Source organism: Moschus berezovskii, chromosome 21, assembly GCF_049115385.1.
Source record: "Moschus berezovskii isolate FMDL1 chromosome 21, NW_MosBer_1.0, whole genome shotgun sequence".
In the NCBI taxonomy this organism is placed as follows: domain Eukaryota; kingdom Metazoa; phylum Chordata; class Mammalia; order Artiodactyla; family Moschidae; genus Moschus; species Moschus berezovskii.
The window spans coordinates 13,726,827-13,740,194 of NC_142480.1; the positions used below are offsets into that span (position 1 = coordinate 13,726,827).

The window sequence follows — 13,368 nt, forward strand, 5'->3', positions numbered from 1 at the left end:
GAGTCAGTGATGCCATCCAACCATCTCATCCTCTGTGGTCCCCTTCTCCTTCTGCCTTCAATCTTTCCCAGCATCAGGGTCTTTTCCAATGAGTCGGTTCTTCGCATCAGGTTGCCAGAGTATGGGAGCTTCAGCTTTAGCATCAGTCCTTCCAATGAATATTCAGGACTGATTTCCTTTAAGATTGAGTGGTTTCATTTCCTTGCTGTCCAAGGGACTCTCAAGAGTCTTCTCCAACACCACAGTTCAAAAGCATCAGTTCTTTGGCGTTCAACTTTCTTTATGGTCCAACTCTTGCATCTGTACATGACTACTGGAAAAACCATAGCTTTGACTAAATGGACCTTTGTCAGCAAAGCAACGTCTCTGCTTTTTAATATTCTGTCTAAGTCGGTCATAGCTTTTCTTCCAAGGAGCAAGCATCTTTTAATTTCATGGCTACAGTACCATCTACAGTGATTTTGGAGCCCCTCAAAATAAAGTCTGTCACTGTTTCCATTGTTTCCCCAACTATTTGCAATGAAGTGATGGGACCGGATGCCATGATCTTTGTTTTCTGAGTGTTGAGTTTTAGCCAGCTCTTCCACATTCCTCTTTCACTTTCATCAAGAGACTAAAGGAACTAAAGTTCCTCTTCACTTTCTGCCATAAGGGTGGTGTCATCTGCATAACTTAAGTTTTTAATATTTCTTCCCAGAATCTTGATTCCAACTTGTGCTTCATCCAGCCCAGCATTTCACATGATGTACTCTGCATATAAGTTAAATAAGCAGGGTGACAATGTATAGCTTTGTCGTACTCCTTTCCCAATTTTTTGAACCAGTCAGTTGTTACTTGTCCGGTTCTAGCAATTGCTTCTTGATGGACATACAGGTCTCTCAGGAGACAGGTAATGTATCTGGCATTCGCATCTTTTTCAGAATTTTGCACAGTTTGTTGTGATCCATACAGTCAAAGTCTTTAGTGGAGTCAATGAAGCTGAAATAGATGTTTTTCTGGAAGTCTCTTGATTTTTCTATGACCCAATAAACGTTGGCAATTTGATCTCTGGTTCCTCTGCCTTTTCTAAATCCAGCTTGTACATCTGGGAGTTCTCAGTTCACATACTGTTGAAGTGTAACTTGAAGGATTTGACCAAAACCTTACTAGCACGTGAAAGGAGAGCAACTGTGCGGTAGTTTGAACACTCTTTGGCATTGCCTTTCTTTGGGATTGGAATGAAAACTGACCTTTTCCAGTTCTGTGACCACTGCTGAGTTTTCCAAATTTGATTACATATTGAGTGCAGCACTTTCACAGCATTATCTTTTAGAATTTTAAATATTTCTGCTGGAATTCCATTATGCCCACTAGCTTTGCTATAGTAATGCTTTCTAAGACCCACTTGACTTTGCACTCCAGGATGTCTGGCTCTAGGTGAGTGACCACACATCATGATTATCCAGGTCTTTAAGACCTTTTTTATATAGTTCTTCTATGTATTCTTGCCATCTCTTCTTAATATCTTTTGCTTCTGCTAGGTCCATACCATTTCTGTCCTTTATTGTGTCCATCCTTGCACGAAATGATCCCTCGATATCTCTAATTTTCTTGAAGAGATTTCTAGTCATTCCCATTCTATTGTTTTCCTCTATTATTTGCATTGCTCATTTAAGAAGACCTTCTTATCTCTCCTTGCTATTCTCTGGAACTCTGCATTTATTTGGTTTTATCTTTCCTTTTCTCCCTTGCCTTTCTCTTCCTTCTTTTCTTGGCTCTTTGTAAAGCCTCCTCAGACAACCACTTACCTTCTTGCATTTCTTTTTCTTTGGGATGACTTTGGTCACTGCCTCCTGTACAATGTTGTTGTTGTTCAGTTGCTCAGTGGTGTCCAGCAGTTTGTGACCCCATGGACTGCAGCATGCTAGGCTTCCTTGTCCTTCACCATCTCCTGGAGTTTACTCAAACTCATATTCATTAAGTTGGTGATGCCATCCAACCATCTCATCCTCTCTCATCCCTTCTCCTCCTGCCTTCAATCCTTCCCAGCATCAGCGGCTTTTCCAGTGAGTCAGTTCTTTGTATCAGGTGGCCAAAGTATTGAAGCTTCAGCTTCAGCATCAGTCCTTCCAGTGACTGTTCAGTCTTGATTTCCTTTAGGATTGACTGGTTGTATCTTGTTGCAGTCCAAGGGACTCACAAGAGTCTTCTCCAACACCACAGTTCAAAAGCATCAATTCTTTGGCACTCAGCCTTCTTTATGGTTGAATGCTCACATACATACATGACTACTGGAAAAACCATAGCTTTGACTGGATGGACCTTTGTTGGGAAAGTAATGTGTCTTCTTTTTAATATGCTGTCTAGGTTGGTTATAACTTTTCTTCCAAGGAGCAGGTATCTTTTAATTTCATGGCTGCAGTCACCATCTGCAGTGATTTGGGAGCCCCCCAAAAAAGTCTGTCACTGTTTCCCCATCTATTTGCCATGAAGTGATAGGACTGGATGCCACAATCTTCGGTTTTTGACAGTTGAGTTTTAAGCCAGCTTTTTCACTCTCCTCTTTCACCTTTATCCTCTTCACCTTCTCCCATAAGGGTGGTGTCATCTGCGTATCTGAGGTTATTGATGTTTCTCCCAGCAATCTTGATTCCAACTTGTGCTTCATCCAGCCCAGCATTTTGCATGATATACTCAGCATATAAGTTAAATAGGCAGGGTGACAATATACAGCCTTGACATACTCCTTTCCCAATTTGGAACCAGTCTGTTGTTCCATGTCCAGTTCTAACTGTTGCTTCCTGACCTGCATACAGGTTTCTCAGGAGGCAGGTAAGGAGGTCTGATATTCTGATCTCTTGAAGAATTTTCCACTGTTGTGATCCACACAGTCAAAGGCTTTGGTGTAGTCAATAAAGTAGAAGTAGATGTTTTTCTGGAACTCTCTTGCTTTTTCAATGATCCGGCAGATGTTGGTGATTTGATCTCTGGTTCCTCTGCCTTTTTTAAATACACTTTCAACATCTGGAAGTTCATGGTTCACGTACTCTTGAAGCCTGGCTTGGAGAATTTTGAGGATTACTTTGCTAGTGTGTGAGATGAGTGCAACTGTGTGGCAGTTTGAACATTTTTTGGCACTGCCTTTCTTTGGGATTGGAATGAAAACTGACCTTTTCCAGTCCTGTGGCCACTGCTGAGTTTTCCAAATTTGCTGGCATATTGAGTGCAGCACTTTCACAGCATCATCTTTTAGAATTTGAAATAGCTCGACTGGAATTCCATCACGTCCTCTAGCTTTGTTAGTAGAGATGCTTCCTAAAACCCACTTGACTTTGCATTCCAGGATGTCTGGCTCTAGGTGAGTGATCAAGCCATTGTGGTTATCTGGGTCATGTTCTTGCCACCTCTTCTTAATTTCTTCTGCTTCTGTTAGGTCCATACCATTTCTGTCCTTTATTGTGCACATCTTTGCCTGAAATGTCCCCTTGGTATCTCTAATTTTCTTGAAGAGATCTCTAGTCTTTCCCATTCTATTGTTTTCCTCTATTTCTTTGCATTGATCAGTTGCATTATATACTCTGGGAAACCAAAAAAATTCATGTGACTCACTTTATTGCAATATTTGCTTTATTAGAAACAAAGTTGCAGCATCTCCAAGATATTCCTATTCATCCCCTTAACTTATTCATGTTAGAATTGAAATTTTGCAGTCTTTGATTCCCTTCACTCAGGTACTTTCTTTAATTTTTAAAAAATACATTTATTTTTAATTGAAGGATAATTACTTTACAGTGTTATGTTGGTTTCTGTCATACATCAGCGTGAATCAGCCATAGGGATACATCTGTCCCCTGACTCTTGAACCTCCCTACCACCTCCTGTCCCATCCCACCTGTCTAGGGTTGTTACAGAGCCCCAGTTTGAGTTTCCTGAGTCATACAGCAAATTCTCATTGACTATCTATTTTACAGGTGGCAGCAGCAGCAGCAGCAGGAGCAGCAGTGTATTTGGTTCCATGTTACTTACTCTCTCTATTCGTCCACTCTCTCCTTCCTGCCCTCACTGCTGTGTCCACAAGTCTGTTCTCTATGCCTGTGGCTCCATTGCTGCCCTGCAAGTAGGTTCATCAGTGCCATCTTTCTAGATTCCATATATATATGTTACTATACGGTATTTGTTTTTCTCTTTCTGACTTACTTCACTCCATGTAATAGGCTCTTGTGTCTTCCTTATTTTTAATGTAAATATTTATAGTAACAAATTTCTCCCATAGTACCACTTTCACTTCATCCCCTAAGTTTTGGCATACTGTAGTTTCATTTTCATTTGCCTCTAAGTATTTTACAGTTTCCCTTGTGATTTCTTCTTTGGTAGTTGCTAGTTTTAATGTGTTTTATTTAGTTCCTGCAATTTTGGAATTTTAAAGTTTCTTTATTAATGATTTTAACATCATCTCCTTGCGGTCAGAGGAGATACTTTATGTGATACTGACTTTTTGATAGGTTCAACATATAAATGAGGTCCTATAGTACTTTCTCTGACTTATTTCATTTAGCATAATGCCCTCAAGTTTCCTCCATTGTTGCATATGGCAGGGTTTCCTTCTTTTTAGTGGCCGAATAACATTCTTTTGTGTATATGTATCACATTTTCTTTATCGACTCATCTGTTGGTGAACATTTAGGTTGTTTCCATATTTCAGTTATTCTGAACAATGCTTTAATGAAAATGGAGATGCAACTGTCTATTCAAGATAGTGATTTCATTTTCTTTGCATATATACCCAAAAGTCGAATTGCTGGATCATATGGTATTTTCAGTCTTAATTTTTTATGGTGTCGTCACACTGTTTTTCACAGTGGCTGCAACAATTTACATTCCCACCAACAGTGTACAAGTGTTCTCTTTTCTCTAAATCTTAACTAACACTTGTTATCCTTAGTCTTTTTGATAATAACTCAGATATCTAGTCTTTAATGTCTGGTTCTAAAAACGGAAAAAAGGGAGAAATTAAGGAGTAAATAAAGTAGGAAAGCTCAGGCCCTATAATTCCCTGGAAGTCATTTCAGCCAGGGGAGAGTGGGACTTGCAACACTGAGAGATGTGGAAAAAGAATGGCCACCCTCCTTTTTGTCTGCACTTGTGTGATAAGAAACCACAATCAGCAAACAGAACACAGATCCACAATATTTGGAGGACAAAGTTCTTTTTGCCCACCCTGGTTCCTGCAAGCTGTGTGCAACTGCCCCAGAAACATATGCATAACTGTTTGCCATGAGACTGAAAATGGAGGATAGGTAGCTTCTACTGTGTTAAGAGCTGAAATTAACCACAATTTACTATCCAAGACTTCCTCTGAAAGTTGCAAGCCTTCAATAGACTCCAGAGCTCCCAAAGAGTTACATCAGATAGATATTTCCAGTGCAATTGTTGTCCACGTAGGGAGAGAGATCCCTAGTGCAACCTACTCTACCATCTTCCCAGAATCCTCTGGCAGGGATGGGGTGGTGGCGGTAGATTTTTAGGATCTACAAAAGTAGGATCCTATGAACAACCCTAAAGCAGGGGAACTCTGAAACATTATGCTTTACTCTCATTTATAATGTCACTCTACCCAAAGACAAATAATAGTAATAGCTCCCATACACTGAGCTACTGAAGTTGTATTCAGAGTGTTACAAGTATCATCTCATTTAATATTCACAACAACCAAGGTGAAGTGGGTAGTGTTAGATTACTTTTATGGATTAAATTGATATGATTAAAGCCACACAGCTTGTAAGAGGTGGAGTTGGGTAAATGATATATGGCTGTCCGTTTACTTGGTTTGGCAATCAGAAGCCTGCTAGAAACAGCACAAGTAGCTCCAATACTTTGGCCTGATGTGAAGAGCTGACTCTTTGGAAAAGATCTTGATGCTAGGAAAGACTGAGGGAAATAAGAGAAGGCAACAGAGGGTGAGACGGTCAGATGGCATCACTGACTCACTGGAAATGAGTTTGAGCAAACTCAGAGAAATAGTGAAGGACAGGGAAGCCTAGATGTTCATGGGGTCACAAAGAGTCAGACGCAACTTAGCAACTGAACAGCAATAGATTGAAATTTAGAGGGATGAGCCTTTCAGTGCACCAAACAAGGAAGCGAGTCAGAGAATGGATCCTGGGGAATAGTCAAATAGAGAATAAACACGTATTAGAAACAAAAGTCAAAATAGACTAAGCAAGATTACTTTGGAAATAGTAAAAATAATTAACACTTAAGAAAACTAAGCTAACTTGACAATATAAACTATTAAAAATCATAGATATAAACTATAGACACATGTCTACATATAGAATGAATAAGTAAGTAGAATCTCAGATGACAAATATTGATGCTAAAGATTGAGAACTTATAAGTGGTGGGGATTTTCTGTGATGGACAAAGGTAGTGGTTCTGTAGTTCTCTTCCTGGCACATTGTAGCTCTCTAATATGATTGAATGAATCAATACTGAAAATAGTAAGAATAAAGGAAACCAAAATTGATGAGAGATTAAATTTTTAACTAAAAGCAAAACCAATAATAAAAGCAAAAACATTTCTGGATTATTTGAAGTAGAAAATGTAAATCAATGTTAAAGGCACGAAAGAATCAAGCCAACCTTGGTTTTTTCTCTGCTGCAACAAGTAATATCACATATTCTTTTAAAGAACCTTTGGAGGAAAAGATTACCTAAGAATCTGGAGCCAATTCAGCCCAGGTGGCTCAGTGGTAAAAACTCAGCCTGCCAAAGCAGGAAATGCAGGAGACGCGGGTTTGATCCCTGGGTCAGGAAGATCTTCTGGTGGAGGAAATGGCAACCCAGTCCAGTGTTCTTGCCTGGAAAATCCCATGGACAGAGGAGTCTGGTGGACTACATTCCATGGGGTCACAAAGAGTCTGATATGACTAAGCGACTGCTCGTGTGCAACTAGTTATTCATATGCAAAACCAACAGAAGAATGTTATAAACATATTTCATCAAATATGAGCTTTATTAAGTGTAAGATACACTTGGTTCTATTCACACAAAGAAAAGAAAAACTCTTCCAGTTAAACTTTAACACAGTGTTTTAATAATGATCATGGATGATACATGGATTATGCTGACATTATTTCCCCAGCTTGGTGTGTGATAAGGCAATAATTTCATGTGTATCTTCACAGTAAAACATATAATTTCATCTACTTATAGGCTTCTTTCCTCTTAGGTCATATAAAATAGTTGGTGATTGTTCTACAAGAAAATGTGGTAGTGAGGTAATTCTTTAGTGTCATTTGCTTTTTTTGATGAATATAGGCCGTACTTTGTTTTCCTCTCTTGCTGAACCCACAGTAATTTTGTTTCAATACTGAATTATAATGTAATATTTTAAAGCATTTTAAGCGACATTATAACTCAGCATGTATTATACCAATAATCCAGGGAAGAAATGACAATATAAAGAACGGAGACAATATTGATATAGCCCCCATAGCTAACTGACTACTATGGCATGAGTGCCACCTCGTGGACGATGATTATAAGACATCAATTATAAAACGTCCCTTTACAAGATGTTAAAATATGAAAAAAGTCTATCTTATGTTTACAGATGAAATACGGCATGTTGAACCTTAGTAATTGTAATGGTTAATTTCATGTGTCAACTAGACTGAGCCAGTGAAAGTCACTCTATCATGTCTCACTCTTTCTGACCCTATGGACTGTAGCCCACCAGGCTCCTCTGTCCCTGGAATTCTCCAGGCAAGAATATTGGAGTGGGTTGCCATGCCCTCCTCCAGGGGATCTTCCCAACCCAGGGATCGAACCCAGGTCTCCCACGTTGCAGGCGGATTCTTTACCATCTGAGCTACCAGTTTAGTTCAGTTCAGTCACTCAGTCGTGTCCGACTCTTTGGGACCCCATGAACCGCAGCACACCAGGCCTCCCTGTCCATCACCAACTCCCGCAGTCCACCCAAACCCATGTCCATTGGTCGGCGATGCCATCCAACCATCTCATCCTCTGTCGTTTCCTTCTCCTTCTGCCCTCAATCTTTCCCAGCATCAGGGTCTTTTCAAATGGGTCAGCTCTTTGTATCAGGTGGCCAAAGTATTGGAGTTTCAGTTTCAACATCAGTCCTACCAATGAACACCCAGGACTGATCTCCTTTAGGATGGACTGGTTGGATCTCCTTGCAGTCCAAGGGACTCTCAAGAGCCTTCTCCAACACCACAGTTCAAAAGCATCAATTCTTCAGCTTTCAGCTTTCTTTATAGTCCGACTCTCACATCCATACATGACCACTGGAAAAATCATAGCCTTGACTAGACAGACCTTTGTTGACAAAGGAATGTCTCTGCTTTTTAATATGCTGTCTAGGTTGGTCATAAGTTTCCTTCCAACGAGTAAGCATCTTTTAATTTCATGGCTGCAATCACCATCTCCAGTAATTTTGGAGCCCAGAAAAATAAAGTCAGCCACTGTTTCCACTGTTTCCCCATCTATTTGCCATGAAGTGATGGAATTGGATGCCATGATCTTAGTTTTCTGAATGTTGATCTTTAAGCCAACTTTTTCACTCTCCTCTTTCACTTTCATCAAGAGGCTCTTTAGTTCTTCTTCACTTTCTGCCATAAGGGTGGTGTCATCTCAATATATGAGGTTATTGATATTTCTCCTGACAATCTTGATTCCAGCTTGTGATTCCTCCAGCCCAGTATTTCTCATGATGTACTCTGTATAGCTAATGACCCAGTGGTCTCTACTGATAATTCCCCTTGCCTCCCTGAGGGTTATTTTCTCACTGCCTTCCACCTACTGCTGCTGCTGCTAAGTCGCTTCAGTCGTGTCCGACCGTGTGCAACCCCATAGACAGCAGCCCACCAGGCTCCTCTGTCCCTGGGATTCTCCAGGCAAGAATACTGGAGTGGGTTGACATTTCCTTCTCCAATGCATGAGAGTGAAAAGTGAAAGTGAAGTTGCTCAGTCGTATCCGACTCTTCCCGATCCCATCGATCCCATGGATCTTCCCGATCCCTACCAGGCTCCTCCGTCCATGGGATTTTCCAGGCAAGTGTACTGGAGTGGGTTGCCATTTCCTTCTCCACTTCCCCCTTCTCTCTCTCTCTCTCTAAGTCACTTCAGTCGTGTCCGACTCTGTGTGACCCCATAGACGGAAGCCCACCAGGCTCCCCCGTCCCTGGGACTCTCCAGGCAAGAACACTGGAGTGGGTTGCCATTCCCTTCTCCAATGTGTGAAAGTGAAGTCGCTCAGTCGTGTCTGACCCTTAGCGACCCCACGGACTGCAGCCTACCAGGCTCCTCCATCCATGGGATTCTGGTCTGATTTCAGTGTTATGAAGAGAACCCACCGCCAGGGAGAGCTAGCCTCCTTTCCTCCAGACATCTGCTCACTTCTGTCCTTCATCTGCTTCAGCAAACAGGTTCAGTAATGAAACAGAGCTTGAAAAAAACTTTCCATGGACCTAACAAAAACTAACAGGAATTTGCTCATTATGGAGTCTCAGAGTGCTTCTCTCACCTTTTAGTTTAAATAGAGTTTTTATAAGGTATAGTTTTAAAAGTTCTCTAGTTGTATCATCCAATACTTTGGCCACCTAATGTGAAGAACTGACTCACTGGAAAAGACCCTGATGCTGGGAAAGACTGAAGGCAGAAGGAGAAGGGGACGACAGAGGATGAGATGGTTGGATGGCATCACCGACTCAATGGACGTGAATTTGAGCAGGCTCCAGGAGTTGGTGATGGACAGGGAAGCCTGGCGTGCTGCAGTCCATGGGGTCGCAGAGTCGGACACAACTGAGTGACTGAACTGAACTGAAGTGTATTATATCAGTGTCAAGCGATATCCATTTCTTTCCTAACAGGGTTAGGAAAATATAGTAAAATTGGATCTATTTCTGATAAAATTTTCACTTTGTACTATGACCACATGGGACTCATACATAAACTGACTCCAGACCACTTTGAAGCTGGTGGATCACTTGCTGCCTTTCGAAATTCTAAAGGTATTTTTGGACAGGTCAGTGATCTAATGCGTTGAAACAGTTTGCCTTGTCTCAATAGATGTCATATTCTATATACAGAGAAATAGGGAAACGGGAAAGCATTCTCCTTGGGACAAACACTCTTAATACTCTTTGCTATTTTTAACTAAAGGAAAAACCTTCATATATCAGGGAACATCTCCAGAATCTTTCAAGTCCCATACAGAGCTTTATAGATTTACACATACACCCGGAATATTTTCATATAAATGTTTTCACAGCAAACCACCAGATATTCTGAACTAGATCCAACCCAGGTGTGTGGTGAGTTTGACTCTCTCAAGGTTGACCTTAAAGAAATATGAGTTATGTTTTTTCCCACTATTGACTTTTTTCTTTCTTACTAACCCTCCCCACTTGTTTCTTCCTTTTCTAATGCTAACAGAGAAAGGGATGATCATCTGCATCATGGATGATACTTCATGCAGATTTTTCTAATAATTTTAATGTATAATGGGCCACTTATAAAGATATTTGAACCTAGAAACTCATCACGGACCACATAGCCATGATAATGAATTCTCATCAATATATCAGCAAATAAATGGATTTTTTAACTGGGATCTAATAAAATCTGCACTTTAGTTTAAAGGATATAGAATAAAGGGTGACTCTAGTTTTAATAAATCACTCAAAATTACCAGGCCAAGACTGCGGTTCAGAACATGGTGTTTTAATTTCCCTGTCTTCTGAGATACTGGCAGAGAAAAAAGGGGAACTTCCTAGTGACAGTAAGATGCCATCACATGACTCCCTGTGTAATTTATTCACCAGTCTCTTAGGTGGCGCTGCATAGAAACAAATCAAATCCTGTGATCAGCAGGGTAGCCCTAACCAAAAAAGCAGTTACCTCAATTTTCACTAACTTCACAATTTGTAGAAAATGTTCTCTTACGTGAAAGTTTAAATTATTAAAATCAAAAGCCAAAATGGGTTTTTATACTCAAGGTGAGTGCGTTCAAGGAATTTGTACTCAATATTATCACCTCCCTCTCCCAAAACAAACTATATCCATGTCCTCTCTGAATACACATGATCCGTAAACCTTGTTTGACTCTGAGTAGGTGCCAAACACTGTTCTGAACACTTAATCTTTATAACAATTACATATCCTCATTTTACCCACAAGGAAAGTAAGGCACAGGGAGGGTAAGTAATTCACCCCAAATTATACGCGCCACTGGTTAGTTCCTGGAATCAGGCATCAGATCAGTTTGGGGCAACAGTTTCAGGACCTGTGCTTTTGGTCACTATGCTCTCTCTCCCGGGACTTGCACGTTCTTTCATGGGATGTTCTTACCACTCCCAGTCTCGAACGTCACACAGAACCCTTAAAGCCTTGTCAGCAGTTTTCAAGAGTCCTTAAGCCATATGTTCAATACACGTTCAGTCCCATGTGTATTCTCCTGGCATCTGTTTCCCATTCTCTCCCCTTCTCAGTGAGTTCCCAAATTTCAGAGACCAGAGGAAAAGGCATGACAGAACATGGGTCTGAACGGCACTGCTTGATGGTGGCTGCTCCATCAGACTGCAGCATCTACCCCTCCGTCCTCGTGTCACAGCAACCAGGGCAACTCCAGCATCCCCTTGGGACTAGTCCCCACCTGTCTTCTCACTCCTACAATTTCCCAAAGCTGGACAAGATCAGCGTCAGAGAAGGGTATGTTGGAAAGATGACTTGCAGATCAGAAATCTGGTCCCAAGTTGTCTGTGTTGAAAGAGAGGAAAAGCCTTGTGAACCACCAGCCTCGAGGACTCTGCAGCAGCAGTATAGAGTTACCAGCATGACATGGTGGGAGTAACTCTCAAGTGTCAGGAGGTGCTTCTCTGCCCCTTGCTTACAGAATACTCCAAACAGGAACCAAGTTTTAGAACCTGCTCTTCTAAACTCTTCCCCCACATATGAGACAAGACACTCCTGTCTGCCGTTGCAGCCTTCTATACAGGAATGTTAAACTGCTTCACTCTTCAGAATTTCCTCTCCTCCTCAATAGAAAAGTGTGTTTTCCCTCCCATCTGCGTGGATATTTAGCGATATTCCTTCTATTGATAAGAAAAGCAATATTGTTTTGATGTGAAATGGAAGCAAATCCATTATTTGCATTTTGTAGTAATGGAATTATGCTGTTGTTCAGTCGCTAAATCGTGTCCAACTCTTTGCAACCCCATGGACTGTAGCACGCCAGTCTTCCCTTCCCTTCACTATTTCTTGAAGTTTGCTTCAACTCATGTCCACTGAGTTGGTGATGCCTTCCACCCATCTCATCTTCTGTAACCCCCTTCTCCTCCTGCCCTCAATCTTTCCCAGCATCAGAGTCTTTTCCAATGAATCAGCTCTTCGCATCTGGTGGCCAAAATATTGGAGCTTCAGCTTCAGCATCAGTCCTTCCAATGAATATTCAGGGTTAATTTCCTTTAGGATTGACAGTTTGTTCTCCTTGCAGTCCAAATAAATTCAATATTTTCTGTTTTCATGTTCCAGGCTTTTGACATGGGCTTTGACACTGCCCTTGCTCCACAGTATCTCACCTTAAATGAAATGATATTTTATGCATATGTGCCCAAGAATGAACCGAAGGATACAGTATACACCAAGCAATTCTATGACATTCACTTTGGAAAATTGATACACTCCAGGTAGGTATTGATTAGCTTCACATTTTACTTAGATTGTACACTGGTATGTAAATTCTAAATTTTGACCCTATCTTTTGGAGTAATTTTCTTAGTCAAGAAGAGTAAGTCTTTTTGAACACCTTGTGAGGTCAAATACATTTGTAGACTTCAAGGTGCTGTGCACGGTGCCCCAGTTTTAGGAACATGGTACCAAGTATATCAGCACCATCAGGCCAAGCTAAAGAAATGTGTGTTTGTTGTCCTGAGTATCAAAAATGTCTGGGGCTACACTGGGTACTGCTTATCTTCAGAGCTCACTCCCATGGCAGTTGTCATATGTCCTATGACAAGCAAATCTAACACAGAGGAGACCATCCTGCCTGAAATACTGCCTAACAGGGTATGCAGAGTTCTCAGGAATGCTTTCTTCAAAGATATTAGCAAGAGCCAATGACCCTGAAAGCTTCCTTTAAGGCTTAAAATCTTTGAAAAACAATATGAATTCTACAACTGCCCCCTCCCACACACACACATCTAACAACCAGAAAAGTAACAGTCTCATATTACCAGAAACGCACCTGTTCCCAAACTGGTGAGCCCTGTTCCACCAGGTTGAAATCTCTCTATTATACGTCCATTGGGCTATCAACTAGATAATGTCCCATAGCCAACAGATCCTGGAGAAGGAAACCCACTCCAG

At 41.0% G+C, this 13,368-nt stretch overlaps 1 protein-coding gene across 1 annotated transcript in view; it reads left to right on the forward strand.

The window, feature by feature from the left end:
• CATSPERB (catsper channel auxiliary subunit beta) overlaps positions 1–13,368 on the forward strand; it is a 117,102-nt gene that overhangs the window by 58,882 nt on the left and 44,852 nt on the right. The window contains exons 16-17 of the mRNA XM_088829775.1: positions 9,873–10,027; positions 12,535–12,689. Coding sequence (XP_088685901.1) covers positions 9,873–10,027; positions 12,535–12,689 — 310 coding nt within the window. The remainder of the gene's footprint in view (positions 1–9,872; positions 10,028–12,534; positions 12,690–13,368) is intronic.